At 40.7% G+C, this 20,745-nt stretch overlaps 1 protein-coding gene across 3 annotated transcripts in view; it reads right to left on the bottom strand.

Annotated features, from left to right (window-relative positions):
- Pip5k1b (phosphatidylinositol-4-phosphate 5-kinase type 1 beta) overlaps window positions 1-20,745 on the bottom strand; it is a 277,351-nt gene that overhangs the window by 150,988 nt on the left and 105,618 nt on the right. For all 3 annotated transcript variants that reach the window (XM_052762416.1, XM_052762418.1, XM_052762417.1), the window contains exons 2-3: window positions 9,343-9,428; window positions 4,571-4,639 (exon numbers count right to left, since the gene is read on the bottom strand). In XM_052762416.1, the coding sequence (XP_052618376.1) occupies window positions 4,571-4,639 (69 nt within the window). In that variant the 5' untranslated portion in view covers window positions 9,343-9,428. The remainder of the gene's footprint in view (window positions 1-4,570; window positions 4,640-9,342; window positions 9,429-20,745) is intronic.

Raw genomic sequence — 20,745 nt, 5'->3', positions numbered from 1 at the left:
AGTAATCAATGCAGAGACTCATAATTTTTCAAAAACACTGAGAATAAATGACGATTGACTGCTCAGCCCTAAATGGGATATCTATGTCACTCACACATGCGTGCATACACACACACACACACACACACACACACACACACACACACACACACACACACACTGCTCCTGGCCCCAAGGCTCAGAGAGGAGGGAAAAGGATGTAGAGCTGTCAACATTCCAACACGTATTGGGGAAGGGCACACTCCCACCCCTCCAGGAAGAGCTAGCTATTGGCAGTTAGTGGTGGTTGGGGGAGGGAGAAGTGACTTTTCTTCAACAGTGTGGCCACTGGAAAGCTGCCCATGATGCGGTAAATAACCCCACACCTGTACACATGCAGGCACTCCCAATTAAACTCAATAGGCTATTTTTTTTTAAGACATGAAATTAGGAAAGAGATGTGTTGGGAAGAAAGGTTCCCGATGGAGCAAGAAGGAAATGGAATAAGGAGGGTCAATACAATAAAAATACATTATATACATGTATAAAATTGTCAGAGTCAATATAAAATGATTCCAAAACTCAACATTAACAATTACATCAATGAAAATGTAGTTGCTCAGATAACGCTTGCCACTTAACAACTTCATGAATCTTGTGGCTATGGACTTAGTGCAGATTATTGAACACGTCCAGCATTCCGGAAAGTTCTACTGGATAACACTGGCCTGGAACATAAGGTTCAAACCCTTTACACCAGCTCCCAGGGCCGACTCAGAGTCAAACCCACGATACTACCTGCTATGTGCCCCAGATACCAACACTGGGCTGAGCTCAAGTTAGCTTCTCCTGTCCCTCCTGCAAGTCACCCTCATCCAAGTATGTGTCATGCTCACTAGATGCCCCATCACATAGACAAGAAAGCAAATTAGAAGGTACAGCCACTAAAGAGTGACAGAAGGTAAAAAGACATAAGCTTTTTTTTTTTTTTTTTTGAGACGAAGTTTCTCTGTGTAGCCTTGGCTGTCCTGGAACTCACTTTGTAGACCACGCTGGCTTCAAACATAGATCTGTCTGCCTCTGCCTCTGGAGTTCTGGGACTAACGGCATGACATTAGGAAATTTTGACCCCAGCAAAATGCTCTCCCAGCTTGGAAGCTTCCAGCTCCTTGGGACTTGTGATGATTAAACAAAATGCCTGCCACTTGTCTTGGCACTTAATACTGATTTGGGTCATTATTTAAATTTTTTTTGTTTTGATTTCATGTGGGACTATGTTTTTCTCCCAAATAAACTGAGCAGTATTGGGAAGTAGAGACAAATTCTTGAAGGCTTTTTTTTTTTTTTTGCATGCTTTTCTTTCCTCCATTTTTCTTATAGCAAGGATGTGTCAGAGTTTGCAAACTGGCTGTGGTTTGCATGTGAGAAGGGTTCCACTGGCATGTTGTTTTGCCCAGAGTGAATGGAAAAACAAACCTCTAAATTAGTTGATGATTAAAAACCTGGAAGATTTCACACCAAGATCTGTATTTCTGTTTTCCTAAGAAAATTAGAGTATATGGCAGGCTACTAGGGTGTACATTCATGCACAGCTCAGTTAGCAGCAGCTGAGTGCCACCCACCCCCAAAGGAAGGCATGTATCCCTACGATAGTTCCCATAGTTATAGCAAAACCTGTTTCCTGCCTGGCTCCTGGAGGCTTTTGTGTTTACAACTCCAGCGGAAGACATTCAGCAAATTAACTGAGAGTGGAAATCCTAGACTCTGTAAACACAGAGAGGCAGCCATTAATGCCTGCCGTAATGGGCAACATGTTTGTTTTACACAGCTAAAACCCGACTTGTTTCAGCCCTTAGTTGAAGATATTAACCTTAAGGGTTTACGCTTAGTTCCTCCTGGGCTTGCCAAGAATTGGTAACAGATTAGAGAAATGGGTAATGGGAAGAACTAAGAGCAGCCAGCTCAACAATCACATGCAAACGATCAAGACACCAAGAGTTCGCGAACACTGACTCTTCCCTAAAACACGTGGAAATCATTACTCGGAGGAAGCGGTGTGTTGCTGGCTGTTGCCCGCCTAATCTGGGGCCCCGTACAGAAAGCCCAAGACAACTGGTCGACGCTGGTCCACAGCGGCTCCTCTCACTACCTCAGTAGAGGGTACTGAGCCTGCAGTTGTTTTTTATGTCACACTTCTCCCAGTCAACAGAAACATCTTCACAGACTCCTTTGGGGTCTTTCTTGTTCCTGGCAGTAGATGGGGAAGGGAGATGTCCTTAACCTGGGTTATTTTCAGTCATGAGAAATAACGATCGCCAAGGCTCTTTATGAAACAGATCCATACTGCATCATCAGAGCTTCAGAACGAAGAAGGAAAGGACTTAAAGACATGTCTAGTGGAGTACAGGGTAGACTTGATGCACTGGGGCTGGGGACGGGACATCATTTCCAATATCTCTGTACACTTACAAAGTATTACTTTTATATTTGCATGAAGGTCATGAGCAAAACATGAAGCTACAGGGGCAACTCATGCACTGTCCTGATGGAGAAGAAGGGAAGGAGGCAAATTTGACATTCATTGGGACTACTAACCCAACCAGGCACCAACAGTCCTTGCAGTATTTAATCCATATTTCTCCATATTGTTGGAAAGAAAACTAGTTTCTCCCCCATTCCTTTGAGTCAACATTCATTTACTCTGAACATTCTCACAACTAGAGTAACTGCTTTTAATAATCCCTTTTAATTTAAGTAATCCCCTTTAATAAGATTCCTTTTACTAATCAGATCATCAAAAGATTCCTATACTATTGTGTTTCTTAGAACATTGTTGGTGTGTTTGCACATGCATGTGCGTGCATCCAAAGGTCTTCTTAACTTTCTTTTGTCTCTTTCTTTCTATGGGAATTATTACAGCACCCAAGCTTTTTATTTTTATGACTTTCTCAACATTGCTGAGTCAAATATCCATTAATTGTAGAATCTTCTCAGCTTTCCTGCATTTTGGACCAGGGCACACTTGGCAAACAGTGGCATGGAGTGATCATATTCTTTCTATTATGTTTGTATGACAAAGGATTTCAGTCCAGAATCTTGGTGTACTTTGATGCTGACTGAGAATACTATCTGATGCTGACGTAAAGTAATGACAGGCCGGTGACTTAAGTGTCTCTCCACCGTTCCCATGCTTACTGGGGAAAGAAGAAACAACTGATGTCCCACTCGTGTCTAAAGGTAAGAACTGGTATCACTATCTTTGGCTGGATACAGAAAGTTTCTAAGACCTGACATGTAGAATTCTTTAGTTCACCCTGCTGCATCTTTTCCCTGACCACACCATCACTTTAGATGGCAATGTCCGTGTTTACATGTCTAGGGTTCTCTGAGTAGAAAAGGAAAGTTTAAAAGGATCTAGAGGAAAGGAGCACTTAGGAAATCAATGCTTCACACAGATGCATGACCTGAATACATGGTCAAAGCCGACATCTTGAGAAACGTTCACACGGCAACACACAATAGTTGTCCTTCAAAGAATAGTAAGTAGAAACAAAAAAATAAGATATAGTAAATTTCCAAATACACAAATCTTCTAATCCCAGGGAGCAGGAGGGCAAGAACTTTTAAAAAGCTGTAACGTGTAAGGTTAACTTTTAAGTGGGAACGGTGGTGCTTAGGGCCATATTTTACCCAATAATGATAGCTTGACTGATTAGAGTCAAGAATTTTTCAAATTCAAAGAGAGGTAAGATACACTTGGAAGCCGAGAAAAAAAATGTCTGTGACAAGTGGACCAAAGACACAAAATCTTAGAGAGTTAAAAAAATGCAGGGAGTGACAACAATTTACATGTACACCTTTTTTCTTTCTTTCTTTTTTTTTCTAATTTAAAGACCAAAAGTACTTAGTATTTTGCAGTGAGTCAAGGGACTCATATGCTAGACATCAAATATCACATGTTACTGAGAGTCTTCTTCCTATGAACAATAAGAGAGTCAGGAAAATAACTATCTTCCCACACTTATCTTCAAATGGCAGCTGGGGTGTGTGGAAAGATGTCCCTCAAAAATAGCCATGTCCTAATCCTTGGACCCTATGAATATGCTATGTTATGTGGTAACAGAGTTTGGGCTAGTGAACATTATGGTTGTTGATCAACTAACTTTGAAATAAGAAAATTACTTTGCAGTTTCTGGGAGGACACGGTGTAATTTACTGGTCCTTTGTAGTATTAAAAGGATACAGCCCAATAAAGATTCCTCCAGCCACCGCTGGCATTGAGACAGAAGGAAGAGGTAATTCTGGGTACATCTAGTAACTGGATCGAACAAGGACTCTAATTCTCCCCTAACAGTTCTGGAAGGAATGCAGCTCTGTGGACACCAGCCACACCCCGTCAGACACCTGACCTTTACAACTCTGCGATGATACATTTTGTCATTTAAGCCACCAAGTTTTTGCTAATTCAGTAGAGCAGCAAGAGAAAGTAAGGAGGTCAATAACAGCTTTGGAGGCAGAAAAGCTGTAACAACATCAACCTGGCAAACAGTAGAAGATTGCTCCTACTTTCTGCAGAAAGGAAAAGACTCACCTTTTTGTAGGTTTTTTCTTCGTTTTGTTTTCCAGGTACCGTGTCTCCATTTTCAGCAGTTGACGACATCTGCAAAGGAGAAATATTTCCATTGGAAATCTGAATGCTGTTCTTTCAATGCAACATAATTATGCTGTTAAAGGAAAAAACAATATTTCACGCATTGTATTGTTTTTGTTGTTGTTACTGCCATTGTTTTTTTCAAAGAAAGACAAGGATACAGAGGAAAAAGAAAAAGAAAATTCAACAGTATTTATTGGGAGAATACTTAACTCTAAGTCTGAAGAAAGATATTGTAGACGCTTAAACCCCTTTTCATGTGGATAGATTTCTTGTTAAAAGCTATTTAAAATTTACTTTGCTTCATGTTGTTGTAAGAGCTCACTGTAAAAATATCTGGAAAGTACCAAAATTATGACTCAGAACACACACACAACTCCACTCTTAATACTACTTCCCTGAAGCAGCTCTGTGAGTCACATTTTAGCACAGCTTTCTCTACTTTTTGAAATATGCATTTTGATATGAAAAATGATAATATCCATCTTGGTGTTTTCATTGAACACTGATATAATAAGAATGTGTCCCTTTTATGATAAAAAAAATCCTTCCTGGGAAAAGAATATTTTCTTTTAGATGCAAGGAGACATCACTGTGTGAATCCAATTGTGTGTGAGTACTTTAGTTAATAATGCTAATATTGATGGATAGTTGAAGTGGCCCAAAAATTTTGCTTCTGCAAATAATACAGTAATTATCCATGCTTATATCTTTGTCCAATATCAATGTTAGCTTGGATTCAATTCCCGGAATGACTAAGTCATACCAAGGTATTAACCCTTCAAAGCTCTTACTAATATACTAGTAAATTGCCTTCCAAGAAGTCTAAACCCACTCATAGCCCTATCTGTAGTGAGTGGGAGCTTGTCTTATTGACTACTATATTTTATTTATTTATCTATTTTTTGTTTGTTTGTTTTTCGAGACAGGGTTTCTCTGTGTAGCTTTGCGCCTTTTCCTGGAACTCACTTGGTAGCCCAGGCTGGCCTTGAACTCACAGAGATCCGCCTGGCTCTGCCTCCCCAGTGCTGGGATTAAAGGCGTGTGCCACCACTGCCCGGTGACTACTATATTTTAGATATCTTTGATAATTTGATAGGTCAAATAAGGGCAATCCTCATTTTAATTTTAATTTTTGAAAATTACTAATGAAGATTAAATTTTCCCCACATCATTGTTAGCTCTTTGTATGTTGCTTTTGAGTTTCCCATACTTTTGCTAATCTATCTATTAGGGTCTTAGTATTTTAATTATTGATTTTAAACCTATAATTGTTAGTAGTATTTTTAATTTCCCTTTTAACTCTAAGTTTTGGGACTATTACTTTATTACTAAGCACATTATTAGTGTTTTTCCATGCTGCTATGTGCCTTTTAATCTGTTTTTAAAATTTTGACTCAGAGAGGTTTTAGTTTTACATATGCAAAACTATTTATTAACTTTTCTAGTTTTTTCAAGTGCATTTAAGATAAAATACTTTTCTAACTGATAGACATTAGATATTAAAACTTTTTTTTTGGTGTTGTTGTTGTTTTGGTGCCTGTCCTGGAACTCCCTCTGTAGCCCAGGCTGGCCTCGAACTCACAGAGATCCGCCTGGCTCTGCCTCCCGAGTGCTGGGCTTAAAGGCATGCGCCACCACGGACTGGCTCAAATATGTATTTTTAAACACTTAATAGGCATTCATATTCAACTTCAAATTCATAAAAAATTAAAGCTGGTTACTTCTGTGATAAATAAGGGCACCTACATCATCAAGGAGCCACAAAACTTCAGGATCTTTTTAAAATTATTAAAAAAAATGTCACATATCCTAATTTGGTCATATTTTTCCCCTCCCCTAACTCTTCCCAGATCTTTCTTACCTCCTTTCTCACCCAATTTCATATCTTCCCCTCTCAAAAAAAAAAAGACAAAAAAAAGACAAAAAATAACTAATTAAAACAGCCAAACAAACCTTAGAAATAGAAACATCAAAACAAAATGTGCACAACAAACCAAAACAAGCATGAAGTCTGATTTGTATTGGCCAACTCCTCCCTGACCTGGGACCTGATCTGGAGGGTGGTTGACATACTCAGTGAAACTCCATTGGAGAAAGCCCATATTCACTTTCCCAGCAGTAATCAACTGCAAATAGCTTCTTGGTTAGGAGTGGGACTCTGTGTCTACTCCCTCTCTGTGCTGTGGGATGTTCTGTATGGCAAATGTGTTGCTGATTAGTCAATAAATAAAACACTGATTGGCCATTGGCTAGGCAGGAAGTGTAGGCGGGACAAGGAGGAGAATAAAGCTGGGAAGTGGAAGGCTGAGGGAGAGAGACACTGCCAGCCGCCAGGATGACAAGCAGCATATGAAGATGCCGGTAAGCCACGAGCCACGTGGCAAGGTATAGATTAATGGAGATGGATTAATTTAAGCTGTAAGAACAGTTAGCAAGAAGCCTGCCACGGCCACACAGTTTGTAACCAATATAAGTCTCTGTGTTTACTTGGTCGGGTCTGAGTGGCTATGGGACTGGCAGGTGAGAGAGATTTGTCCTGACTGTGGGCCAGGCAGGAAAACTCTAGCAACATCTCTGTGTTGAGATTCTGTCTGGTTTGAACCAGTGAGGGTCTTATGTGTGCTATCAGAGTCTCTGTGAGTTCAGACGTGTTCCAGTCCTGTTGGGTCTGGAAGATGTTGTCTTCCTTGGAGTCATCCACCACCTCTGGCTCTCTTAACAATCTTTCTGCCTCTTCTTTCATTTAGATCCCTAAGCTTGAGGGGAGAAGTTTGATGAAGACATATCATCTAGGGTTGAATGCTCCACAGTCTCTCACTTTCTGCTCATGGTCCAGTTTGGAACTCTTTGTTAATTACCATTGATTCCAAGAATACTTCATGATCTTAAATTACACGAAGGGCGTTTAATACCCCGGGGAGAGACAGATCTGACTTTCCTGCAAGCTTTTGAATCCTGGGCTTTTAATAAGTTCAGTATTCATGGCATCAAAGAATTAGCCAGCCATGTCTCCACACCTGAACTAAATAACTGAGTTCATCCTTGATGATGGGTACTCGACATGACTAAGGCTAGTCAGGAGAATGAAGATATGGACTTAGATGAGCCCACCTCACCAGGTCTACAGCTACCACAATCAACCCTCTGCTACACACACACCCTCTTTACTCTCAGACTGACTCCATTCATCCTGTCTATTATAACTGGGAGTCCACAAAGACATCTGTTTCACTAAACGTCTGCTTTATTTGTTTAAAGAAGAACCAATTTTTTTCCTAGTTTCCTTAGAATAGTACTTCCACAGGGTTCTGAATAAAATGCTAGGAAGATTAAAATACTTGAAAGACTCAGTAATATCAGCTCAGGATAAAAAGCCAACCTTCAGTCGCTCAACAGAGCCAAGAGAAGAAGGACCTCCCTGAAGAATGCCATGTGAGCAGCTGTGCTCCTCAGACCCTCAGCTTTGAAAATGGAAACCACTTCAACAGCCACTCTGCGGGGAGTTGAGAAACAACCTCTGGGAAATGGACTAATTGACATGAATGGAGGGCAGTGAACAGAGAATCTCAAAGTCGATTCATTACTTTGTAAATCACTCCTAACTTGATGGCAGGAAAGAGAAGGTGGAAACTATGCCAGTGTATTCAGTTCATTTAAATTCCTTTTGAGAAGCACAACACAGATAAAGAAGGGCCATGGTAGTGATGGGCGGCCTATCCATTGTTGATAGTGCTTCTGCCCCCAACCCTGGAGTAGTGTTAGAAATGAAATCTGATCAATATCTATTGATATTCTCCCTTTACCACCCCTAAAGAGCCAACTGAGTTCAAAGTTGTTATTTTCTTCTCTTCCTGATAGAATACTATGACCAAAGCCACTTAAGGGAGAAAGGTCTTATTTTAGTTCTAAATACAGTTCATCGATGTGGGGAAATCAATGCCCAGGAGCCAGAAGCAGCTACTCACATTATGTCTCTAGCAAGCAGAAAAAACAATTTGTTTTTTTTTTTCACTTTGTTTTATACATTCCAGAATCATTGTTCAGAGAACACAAAACTCTCACCCACAGTGGCCAGTCTTTCCACCTCAGTCAATGCAATCAAGATGATCCCCCACAGGCATGTCCAAAGGCCTGTCTCCCTGGATATTCCAGACCTCCCAAACTGACAACACTAAGGGCCACAAGAGCAAACTACAGAGGACTATTAAACTGGGCACAGTGGGGTTACTCTCTGTCCTTACTTAGGCTTGTTATGTTTCTGCACTGGAAACAATACATACTTGCAAGTATGTAAACCAAGATAAGCATAGATGACAACATTATGATCACCCTCTCTCTATAAAAGAAAGGAGGGAAGATATTCTGAGAAGTACGACTGATTTACCTAAAGATGAGATTGCAAATGAATTCAGCATTCTTCTTAATATTTTGCTATAGAGTATTTGTTTAAAATTAAGAATTCTAAGGTGATTAAATATCAGCCAGGCATCACAATTCATGGCATTTTCCTTCCCTGCCATGCTCTGTCCCTCCACACACAGACAGACATTCAAAACTTTCCATGTTCTGTTTGCTTGATGTTTGTTTGAAATTTGATATGGCCAACATTAAATGTCATGAACTAGGTAGGTAAATAAAGACACAGTAGGAAAATTAAGTGCTGTGTAGAGCATCTGTCAGGATTAGAGCTATAGAATACGTTTCCTTACCTTTGTAAATAAAATGGCAAGTCATCTGTAGTTGGTAGTGACGGGTGGCCGACTCATTGTTGATGCTGCTTTTGTCCCCCAGGTTCCTGTTAGAAAAGAGATCACTGGTCAATATTAAGTGATAATCCTCATTTCCTGTTCCCCCAAAGGATCAGATGTGGCTCTAGGATTGAGTAGTGAGACTACAGGGAGGGGTGCACATGAAGGAGTAAATAAAGTGAGTACCAAGAGGATAAACCATAGGACCCAACGTGTACTAAATACACTGTAGTGTCCAATTTAACTTCCAAGTTCAGCAAAGGACATGATTTGCTTCTAGATACAGAGTTTCCAACAGGTAAAAGCAGACTCAAACCACAGAGGCTGGACTGGATATTCCCCTATTAGTTTTCAGACAGGATTCTTTTCTTGACATATGAATAATCTTTCAACAGTAGTTATATGATAAATCGACTGATTTTTTTTTTTAATCAGTGTTGCTTTGATGACATACTCCAAACAATACTTCTACAAACTTTTGGTTATAATTATATTTAGCATAGAAGAGATAGCAGCTCATTGTAATTGTTGTTGGTTGTTTTTGCTCTTTTCGGAGGCCCGCCACCCAGCTCCCAAATAAATCACACACAGAGGCTTATTCTTAATTATAAATGCCTGGCCTTAGCTTGGCTTGTTTCTTGCCAGTTTTTCTTAAATTAGCCCATCTACCTTTTGCCTCTGGGCCTTTTTCTTTTCTTCTGTATATCTTACTTTCATTCTTACTCTGTGGCTGGCTGTGTGGCTGTGTGGTGGCCCCTGATGGCCTCCTCTCCTTGTTCTCTTGCTCTTCCTTCTCTCTTTTTCCTTCCATTTATACTCTCTGCCTGCCAGCCCCACTTTTCCTTTCTCCTGCCTTGTTATTGGCCGTTCAGCTCTTTATTAGACTATCAGGTGTTTTAGACAGACACAGTAACATAGCTTCACAGAGTTAAACAAATGCAACATAAAAGAATGCAACACATCTTTGCATCATTAAAACAAATGTTCCACAGCATAAACAAATGTAACACATCTTAAATTAACATTCCACAACAGTAATCTTTTTTTTTTTCAGCACCAGAGAGTGAACCCAGGCAAGCACTTTACCATGGAACTACACTCTCATATCTTTTTATTGCATGCCCAGGCAAGCTTGCTAAGTTTCCCAGGGAGCCTTGAATTTGCTATATTCCTACCTCAGCTTCCTTAACATCAGGAATTACAGGCACATGCCACCATGCCTTAATCATATTTAACTTTAAACTGTAGATAAGTTTAATGTAAAAATAAGTTAGGTCTTACACTCATATCCCCCTAGAGATAATCAATATCAACAATTTGTTACATTGCTATAAAAAAATCTCCCCTATGCTTGTTGCTTGCTATAAAAAAATCTCCCCTATACTTGTTGCTTGCGCGTGCACACGCAAGCACATACACACACATACACACTTCCACTTGCTCTTAGCAGCACTGATATATACACATACATATGCATATATATGCATATTTCTGTTTAAAATAACTATACAGTAGAGATTAAGCAACTGTAGACATCCTAAATGGAATATCTATATCTGCTTGCCCCCCCCAAAAGCTCACAGTATATCATGGAAGAGGGGACAGAGAGATTGTAAGAGTCAGAGGATAGGGAGGAATTGGGCAAAACTGTGTCTCCTGGATATGACATCATCAATGCAGTCATGAACTCACCACAGTTGTGCAGCGCACAAGATCTTTTTTAAAAAAGTATATACTGAGGGGGTGACCTGGATGCTTTGTTATGAGGTTTTGGTACTAAGGATACATTTCATAAAAATGTAAGACTTTATATGCAATCAATTTTTATTCAACTCTTAGAATTTGTAACATCTCTGGATAAAATTTTAGTAATTAGCAATTTGTTAGAATACCATCCATTTTACTTGGATTTTAAACTTTATTGCCATAATGTTTCCCATTATACTGTTGTTGGATTATTTTAAACCATTTGCACTCTGACGAACATCTATTTCCTTATTTCTAATGTTCTGTGTGTGTATACAAACTCAAATACTCTAGATAGAATTTTTATTATTGGAATTCTTTTTAATTGTTCTGTGGACATTTTCATTCATTGTATTTTTTTTTAAAGGAAGAGCCATTTTAATTTTCGATTTACTCCCCCTACCCCAAATCATCAATTTAATGCATACCTGAGTTGTAAGAAATAAAATGAGGGAGCTGGAAGATGGCTCAGTGGTTGAGAGCACTTAGTGCTCTTGCAGAGGACCCAGGTTCAGTTCCCAGTACCCACAACTGCTTCTAACTTCAGTTTCAATACCCTTTCCTGGCCTCCAAGGGCTTCTGCACAGACATGGTACACAGAAACTCACATAAAATAAATAAATACAATTTAAAAATAATAAAATTAAAATTGGAAACGTCCCCCAAACTATTTGCAGATAACTAAACATATGAAAAAGAAAAATTACAACAAAAGACTCCATTTTAGGGGGTTGGAGTGATGGCTCAGTGGTTAAGAGCACTGACTGCTTTCCCAGAGTACCCGGGTTCAACTCCCAGCACTTCCATGGCAGCGCACAACTGTCTGTAGCTCCAGTTCCAGGGGACCTGATACCCATGGCAGAACACCAATGCACATAAAATAAAAATAAAAAAACTTAAAAAGAAAAGACTCAGTTTTATAGACTTAGTAACACGAGATTAGACTCCGGAAACCGTATATAGTTTCTGAAACTGAAAATAAACTACTTGTTCATTTATTTACTTATTTAACTTTGCCTTTTGTTTTCGAGACAGGGTTTTCCTGTGTAGCCCTGGTTGTCCTGAACCTTCCTTTGTAGACCAGGCTGCCTACCTCTCCCTCCCTAGTGCTGGGATTAAAGGCATGCACCACCACTGCCTGGCTTGTTTAATTATTTTTATCAACAGTATTGTATGACTTTAAGACCCTGCTTTTTCAAGGAGGAAATTCAATTAAAATTATTTTTACTTAAAAATAGGCTTGTGTTCAGCTTCCCTTCCCCACATCCTGATTTTATATACATATATGTATATATAATATGTATATATACATATATATTTTTTAATTTAAGAAGAAAAAAATCACTTCTGATGGCTTGAAATGCAAAATTTTGAAGATTTACAAAAAACACCTCTTAGTTCAGAGTCTCAAGAACTATACATGAGAACTGATGAAGATAATTAGGTCAAACAATACCAATTACTGGCCAGCTACTGGCGTTCTGTGTTTTTCTAGTTCCCTCAAGGAAAACTTTTAACTTGAATTTTCAACAGAATAATTCCTAAGTATATTTAAAAGTAAAATGAGAGGTTTTGCTATGTAGTCTTTAGAAGATATAGTTCTCATTTTATCCTGAAACCCAAGCTTACTCCAAATCGCAATTAGCATGTTAACTTGGTCAGGCACAGTTGTATGCAGTCCCAGAAAGCAACAGCATATCACCACGCTCTATTCATCCAGGAGAAACAGGATTGGTCCTACTCACTTCAGAACAATTAAATCCCAGCTATTTGCTAATGTTCCAGTCTAGGTGACAACAATGAAGTTTATGGATAGCTGCATATTTCATCTTGACTTTCCAAAGTGGCCAAAGGGAGTTCCTCACAACTTAGCTGTACCCGGCCGAAGCAGAAGAAACTGTAACTTCATCACCTGACCCACATTTCCAGTGATCTTTACTTTATCTTAAAAGAAGTCTGACTGAGGATTCATTACTACCAGCCACCAAAGCCAGCAAGGCTGAGTCAGTCACAGTGATGGTGTGATGATGAAGCTGGCCATTGTGTCTGAGTGCGTCTACCACTCAGACGGCTTGTAGATCCCAGGGCTCCCTTCACCTTAAAGGCAGAGGTGCCACTGATTTCCCAACTGTTCCCCTTCATCTTCAAGCTACTTCTCAATCTCCTTCAAGACAAGATTTGAATCCAACACCCTTAAACTGGTGGAAGCAGCTTCAATCTGATGCAATCAAAAGGAACTGATGGCATCAGGAAGAGACATCCTGTAGATGCCTTTCATTTTATTGTTAGTACTTTTGCTTTTCCTGTTAATAATTCTTCCTTGGGCTAGAGACATAGCTTGGCAGCAGAGCACTTGCCTAGCGTATTCAAGGTTCTAGGTTCAATCCCCAGTACTGTCAAAAACCCTTCTTTTTGGAGGGGTTTTCTAAGTTTTAACTTAGATATGATCCTTTTGTTTTTCATTCTTTTTAGAAAAAAGTAATAGCGTTCCTCAACACATTAATGATATTCCCATTAAGTGTTTGTTTTTGTTATAATGGTACGTCAGGCCACCCAGACTGGTCTCCACCTTGATATGTGGTTGACAGTCACTTGAATTTATGATTCTCCAGCCTTCACCTCCAGAGCACTGGGATTAAAGGCATGTATGACACCATGTGGGGGTCATGTGGTACTGAGGACCGAATGCAGGCCTAGCTAAGTACTAGGGACTGAGACAGGATCTTGCTACACAGCTCAGGCTGTCCTTGAATTTATGATCCTCCTGTCTCAGCCTCCTGAGTACTGGAATTACACATTTCCATACTCACCTGGTTTAAAGTGTTGGTGGACTTGCATTCTCCCCCAGACCCTCTTTCTGCTGGGGATCAAAACTTGGGCCTGATGCATGCTGGGTAAGCACTCTACCACTGACCTACATCCCCAAGCTTGCTGTTCTAAATTTTATCATACACCAATTACCAAAGCACCAGATTGAGTCTGCTCCCACCAACTCTACAGTTTGTTTTTACTAGTATTTCTTATAAATAGCTTAAAATGGACTCCTACAGTTTTTAATCTGAATTTGCTACTTGATAGGAGATAAAAAAATTCACATCTGTTGTGAAAAATTATATTTTGGCTTGTTTCCAACATATATTTTTATGATTAATTACACTTGTTACTGTATTTATTGTTTCTCATTCCTTTGCTGGATTTATAAAGTTTATAATTCAATTTCTTTTTTTTCTTCCTGGTAATTTAAAAGTTCCATATATACTAGTTCATCGTTATCATTCTATTTAAAATCAATTTAAAAAATCTTTCTTTTGTTGTTGCAATACTGGGGGTCAAACCTAGGGCATTTCCAACAGTGGATAAGCACTCTACGACTGAGTTATATTCCCAACTATATTTTTTCCAGTAAAAACAAAATGACTACATACGTCCCTGATTCCCAGGTATTTTTCCCATGCCATAACGCATTTTGTGTGTGCATGTACGTGTGTGTGCGCGCGCGTGCGTGTGCATGTGTGTGTGTGTGTGTGTGTGTATGTGTGTGCATGTGCGTGTGTGTGTGTGTGTGTGTGTGTGTGTGTGTGTGTGTGTGTGTGCCAGGGTCAGCAAACATCTCAGCTCACCGCTAGCACCTTCTGAGTCAGCCTCTGCAGGGAGTCAGTCACCCTAGGTCATAACCTCCCGGGGCAGCCTTTTCTGCGGTCAGATGACAAGGCAGTACTCTTCCTCATGCAGTCAGCCCAGGCTCTGTGGTTTCTTCATGGGAGTTTGGCCTTGTGCTTCCTCATAGCTTGCTTTACCTCCCTTAGGCTGCTTTATCAGAGGACCATAGGCTTAAAGTGACAAATTTGTTTTCCCACAGTTTTCAAGGCTGAAAGTTCACAATCAAGTCTCTTACAGGGCCATGATCTCTCTGAGACTCCAGGTAGACCCATTCCTCACCTCTCTGTGGAGGTCCACAGAGGTTTCCTAGCGAGATCAGAGCTTGCTTTACCCAGCAGGGCTGCCTAGAGGATTGCTTGACCACTTGTTGCACTTGGCTGTGCTAAGGGGAGGTCTTTTGCTCCAGCCCTTGGCATTCCTATAAAAGGTCCTTTAGAAGATACAGAAGGGGCCGGTGGATACTGATCCAGGCCCTCTGAAGACTATCCTGTGTTTCTATTTCTCTCCCCTCTATCCTTTTATCTAAATATTCCTCCCTCCTCCCTCCTCAAGAGTACCCTGGGGAAAAAGTGGGAGCAGGCCTCCCACAGAAAAATAGATAGGCATCCCACACCTCTCCCTAATTTTTGGTGGTGGCCATCCATCTTTCCATTCTTTGGCTTATACTTCATCACTCCAGTCTTGGTCTCTTTCACCCCACAGCATATTCACCAGGTGTCCCTGTCTACACATGACATTTTCCTTATTTCCTGAACCATTCTTGCTTAGAGCCTAACCCAACAACTTCATCCTCACTTGAGATCACGTACACAAGTACTTGAAGTTAGGCCTTTAATGTATATATTTTTGGAGAGCACAATTCTCACAACACAGTTAATTCTTCATATATATCATGCACCTAAAACTTAGTTCCAGCACCTGCTTCTAGAGAATCCAACCTGTGACATCTCTTTTCTCTTCCTTAAGCACAGATAAGCACACTTGGGATGCTTTTCATTTTCTCATTTCCCACTTTATACCATCCATCAAACACTTTCTCATAGTCAGGCCCACTTCTGCTTCAAGGAGTCTTAATGATTGACAGCTCACAGTCCCATCGTTTAGACTTGACCATACATTGTGATGGCTGATCATTATTGCCAACTTGGCTGGATTTAGAATCATCTAGAAGACACACCTGAAGAGTCTGGAAGAGATTCCAGAGAAGTTTAAGTAAGGAGGGAAGGCACACTCTGAATGTGGGTGGCACTATCCTCTGGGCTGGGGCTTGGACTGAGTAGAAAGGAGAAAACAGGAAGTGAGCAGAGCACCAGTATTCACCAGTCTTGGCTCTCTAGATATAATGTAACCATTTGCCCATTTCCTGCTTCCATGCCTTTCCCTCCTAATGGACTGTATCCCCTCCAACTGCCAGGCAAAGCCAGCCCTCCCTTCCTTGGACTGCTTTTGTCCAGGATTTTATCACAGAGAAGCAAACAGTAGGTAACGCATTTGACCAGGCTTGCTGCTACCCACATTTTGGTTCTTTGCCCTCCCCTGTCCTGATGCTTTTGGTTCTGCTCTCATCTGATGGAAGTACTTCTAGCAGTTCCTCCGGGAGCAGGGCACAGACTCACTCCGACTCACTCCATGTGTAGAAATAGCTTTCCTTCATCCTCATTAATACATTTTTTTCAGGCAATAGAAGGCTCTTAGCTCACTATCCTTTTCTTTGTGTCCCTCGTTTCTAGGGAAGCACTTCCATGTTAGAGCCCCAGGAGCCTGTTTTGGGACTTTTCTTCATCTGGAAAGCTGTGTGTTTTCTGTTTCAATACACAGTTCAAAATTCCCCAATGACCAAGCTTTTGTTTCTCATTTATCTTCCCCGTAAAGTGAAATTGACAAGAAGCTAATATATGGAGATCCCAGTTGATGATCTGACACAAACCATGAGGAAATTTTAGACTCTCTCAGTGAGGAACAGACTGCACATCCTCCAGGCAGTCCTCTGGGAATGGCATTCTTCACAATCAACCTTTTGATAAGAATTGGACAGAGTTGCATTCATAGTATCTGCCAGGGCACAGAATGCAGAAACTCCAATGGCCAATTAAGGAAATAATCTCCTTAGGAAATGTGTTGAAGTGCAATTTGACTCATGATTCCAAGTTAAAGCTCATTAAAAAAAAAAACTTCTGAAATTAAACAGAGCCATCTTTTACTGTCTCATAGTAAGATATTGGGAGAGAAAGCTGGGTGACCTAACACAAGCCAGGAAATGAGAGGGTCTGCCATTGTTTGTGAATCTGATTATTTACCTGTGTTTCTGGTGTGTACCATTTGGATTCTGTTACCTTAAAGAGCAAATAGCTTAGGAGCTGGGGTGGGGGGCTCAGCTGGTGAAGTGCTTCTTGCACAAGCACAAGGACGTGGGTTTGATCCCCCATGTAGAATGCCAGGCATGGTGGGCTGTACATACTTGTAATCCTAGTCCTGGGGAGGCCAGCAGGTAGAGCTCTGGGGCTCACTGGCCAGCCAACATAGCGGAATTGGTAAGCTGGGGTCCATGAAGAGATTGTCTCAAAAAACTGGAGAGATGGTTCCTGAGGAACACCTGAGGTTGACCTCTGGCTTCATATGTGTATACACTAACATGCACCTGTGCCCAAATACTTTGGTGTCGACACACATATAGCCTCTCATATATAGGAAGGAGAAATCATTAATACTATCCTCACCTAAAGTGTTCACACTTGGGCATAAACCCAGCTTGTGGCAGACACATCATCTCCCCTTCGTCTACAACCTATATAAACTCCCTGCTTTAGTTTGGGGTGTATGACTTCTCCTGCCTCAATCTCTGGGACTGGAAAACTCACCCAGGAGTTGCTTCGCTCAAATAAACCTGTTCTTTTGCTTTTTCAATTAGACTTGATCTGGCTTACTGTGTATTATTGGGGTACAGAAAACCTATTATCTGGCAGAATGCAGAAGCTAAACTACAGTTGAGTCTCCTAAGGACCACCTGCTAAAACCAGCTGATCCCATAGAGTATCTGAGCGAGGCAGATGAATTCCCTGTGGTACAGAACAGATCAAGAGTGAGGAATGATGGAGGTCAAGCACGCCAGTGACTGGACAGAGAGCAAACCAGAAGTGAAAATGAGAGTGAGAAGGTAGATGTGAGGCGAGGAGTGTAAGAATCACGGCTCTCAATGGAAAGGTGGACTGTGAGCGGCCGGCAAAAGAGCCTCCATTTTTATGACTCTAGTAATTGGGTAAGAGCTTCAGTGGATCACAGGCAAAGCTGCCGAGCTCTACCTCTGGCCTCAGTGAGCTGAAATGTGACAGAAGAGTGAGGCTATGACACCGGACAGTTTTCTCGCAGTCCAGGTTATAGGTGGGAGAGGTGAGACCAGACTCAGAGCCACTTGACTTCAGATCTAATGTTCTTTCCAGTGTGGTAACACCCTGCCTTCTACTCCTTAAAATCAACTAGAAGACTAATACATACTAAGCCGCGTTTTTGAATTTGTAAATGCAACTGAAAGGTTGACCTACAATATTAGTTTACATAATTATTTCATGTAAAAACGTGTTCTACATTAGTGAGTCTTAACCTAGAGGGCATTCTTAATTTCCAAGGTGGTAGGGGAGCTGTTTAAAACAGCTCCACAGCTTCTGAATGTTTTAGATGCTAGATCATACCTAGGGGCCATGATGGAGGGCTTTAGCAGAAAGCTTACAGTCCCAGATTCTCAGCTAGGTCCGCGTACTTCACATAGATGAGTTTGAGGCAAGGTCAAATGAGCAGGAAAAGTGGCTAATTATCCAAGTAGGTCAACAAACAGACACCAGGGGTGAGGGATCCTAACTACAAGCCCTTCCTGGTTTTACCAACAAAACAGCTCATTAAACACCAAGGAAGTGTGCTAACTAGTTCTAATGCTGACCAAGGCTTCACAGTCCCAGTTTCTGTCCATCTCTGCTGCTGACCCTCTGTGACCTTGGACTCTCGTCCACGTTTCTTCTATCATGAGTTGTGCTGACCCAGTAAGGAGTTCTGGTGTGGTGCTGTTGCCAATTTCCTCAGATACAGCCTCACTTCAATCCTGTTTGGAGTGAGAAGGGGTCAGGAATTATTTAATCATCTGAGTGTTCCTGCCCTATGGAAACTGAGCATCCATAAGACATCCATATTTCAACGTTTTCCTGCCATTCAGGCTGCGTGTACATTCACATTTTCTAAATTCCTCAAAAACAAAAGGCAGATAAAATATGTGTGGCCCTTGGTCACTTGTGCATGTCACAGCTAATCATTTTTACTTTAATCATTCTCTTTTCTTGTTCATTATGAAGACAATAAATCAATCCATTCTTTCATTCATTCAATAAACGTTTAATGAGTATCACATGTCAGGTAGTGAGCCTGGCTCCAGGGCCATAACTGCAAAGACAGGGCCTAATTCTCACAGAAATCACGTCAGTGGGAGGGAAGGAGGGAGGAACACGCAAACAGCCATACACAATGTGGCATGTGCTTTGTTCTGAAGTTTTGCAGGAGGAACTGGGTCAGTCCAGTCTGTGAGGGTCACAGAAAGTTCCATTTCCATATCTATGGCAGCCTGGTGTAAGTGTAAACAGCCTTGCTGGGAAGAAAGTACCTCCATAACCCTCCCAGTGTGTCTGAGAAGAGGCCCAGCATCCCTCATTGAGGCATTTGGTGACATACAACAATAACAAAGGTGCAAGGGGGGGGCCAGAGATTTCAAACCGCAATGGGCCATCCTCCAAGACGCCAAGATAGGCACCCAAACCACGCCAAGCTGAAAATAGCCCTTGACATAGTTTCCAGAGTTAGACACGTCTACACTTTTCAGACTGGGAAAAATAAACCCTCTTGTTATATTAAGAAATCACATTCTCAGAGTTTTAAAGAACATAATATTTGCATAAACTCTTGAAGTGCAGAAAATTTGTATGCTATATGATTGCATAACAGAAGCCACATATACATACATATGTCCAGATGTATGGTATGTTACATGTTTTATGAGAAGTTCTAAAAATAGAACCAGAGTCTAATATTCAATGTAAATATTCTAATAGTCAATGTAAAGCACGCCTATTCTTATGGAGAAAGATAATTTAAATGACGCTTCAGTCTGTATTTCTAATATTTACATAGCTGAGCCACTGCTAAAACCGATTCCAAATGACAGCACCTGCTCTCTTTGAATCCAAAGGGAGATTAATCAAAACAAATTGTAGGCTCCTATACTCTCTCATAAAACACATGCATCAACCCTCAGAATGGCTCTCACAAAGTGAACCAACAGAATGGCTTGAAATGGTGATAACAAAGGCCCAGCATAAAATGAACCACTTGTAATTCATTTTCCCAACAAAGGTTATGCCAAAAGAATTCATAAGCCGTTTCAAAACCGTTTCACCACAGGCAATGGACAGAAGAAAGTTGCTGGTACAAACAGCGACAAGTCACATGCTGCCTTCTGACCTGCGTCACTCACGGTCTCTCATGGAAACACCACCATAGCCGGATATTCCCCTCCTTGTTTTTAAATCCTAAACACACAAAGATCTAATGTGTTTGTGCTTATTTGGCAGGCATGCCAGAGGGAGGAAGAAACACGTCAGGAGAGTAAATACATATAAAGCCATGATATTTGGCATGTGGGAAAGAAAGGACTCTACTAACATTAAAATATCATTAAAAAGTATCTTCCTAGTCACACGGGGGGATAATCACAACAAACCTCCAAAGGTGGATTTCTCCTCTCCATATAATTCTTCTACAGTCTCTTACTCACTGTTTATAAGACATTTGACAAAGGGCCAATTTCAAAGTATCAAATCTTAATGGTGTGATGTAAATTTTCATTTTTTTAGTTCTCTATACTTTGCTTTCAATTTTCACTTGTCTTCTAAGCTGCTCCCCCCTTTTATTTTGTGTCCATGC

Source organism: Peromyscus californicus, unplaced genomic scaffold (genome assembly GCF_007827085.1).
Source record: "Peromyscus californicus insignis strain IS unplaced genomic scaffold, ASM782708v3 Scaffold_4__1_contigs__length_199733344, whole genome shotgun sequence".
Classification (NCBI taxonomy): domain Eukaryota; kingdom Metazoa; phylum Chordata; class Mammalia; order Rodentia; family Cricetidae; genus Peromyscus; species Peromyscus californicus.
The sequence above is the reverse complement of the archived record's forward strand: the minus strand, read 5'-3'. Positions and strand labels throughout refer to the sequence as shown.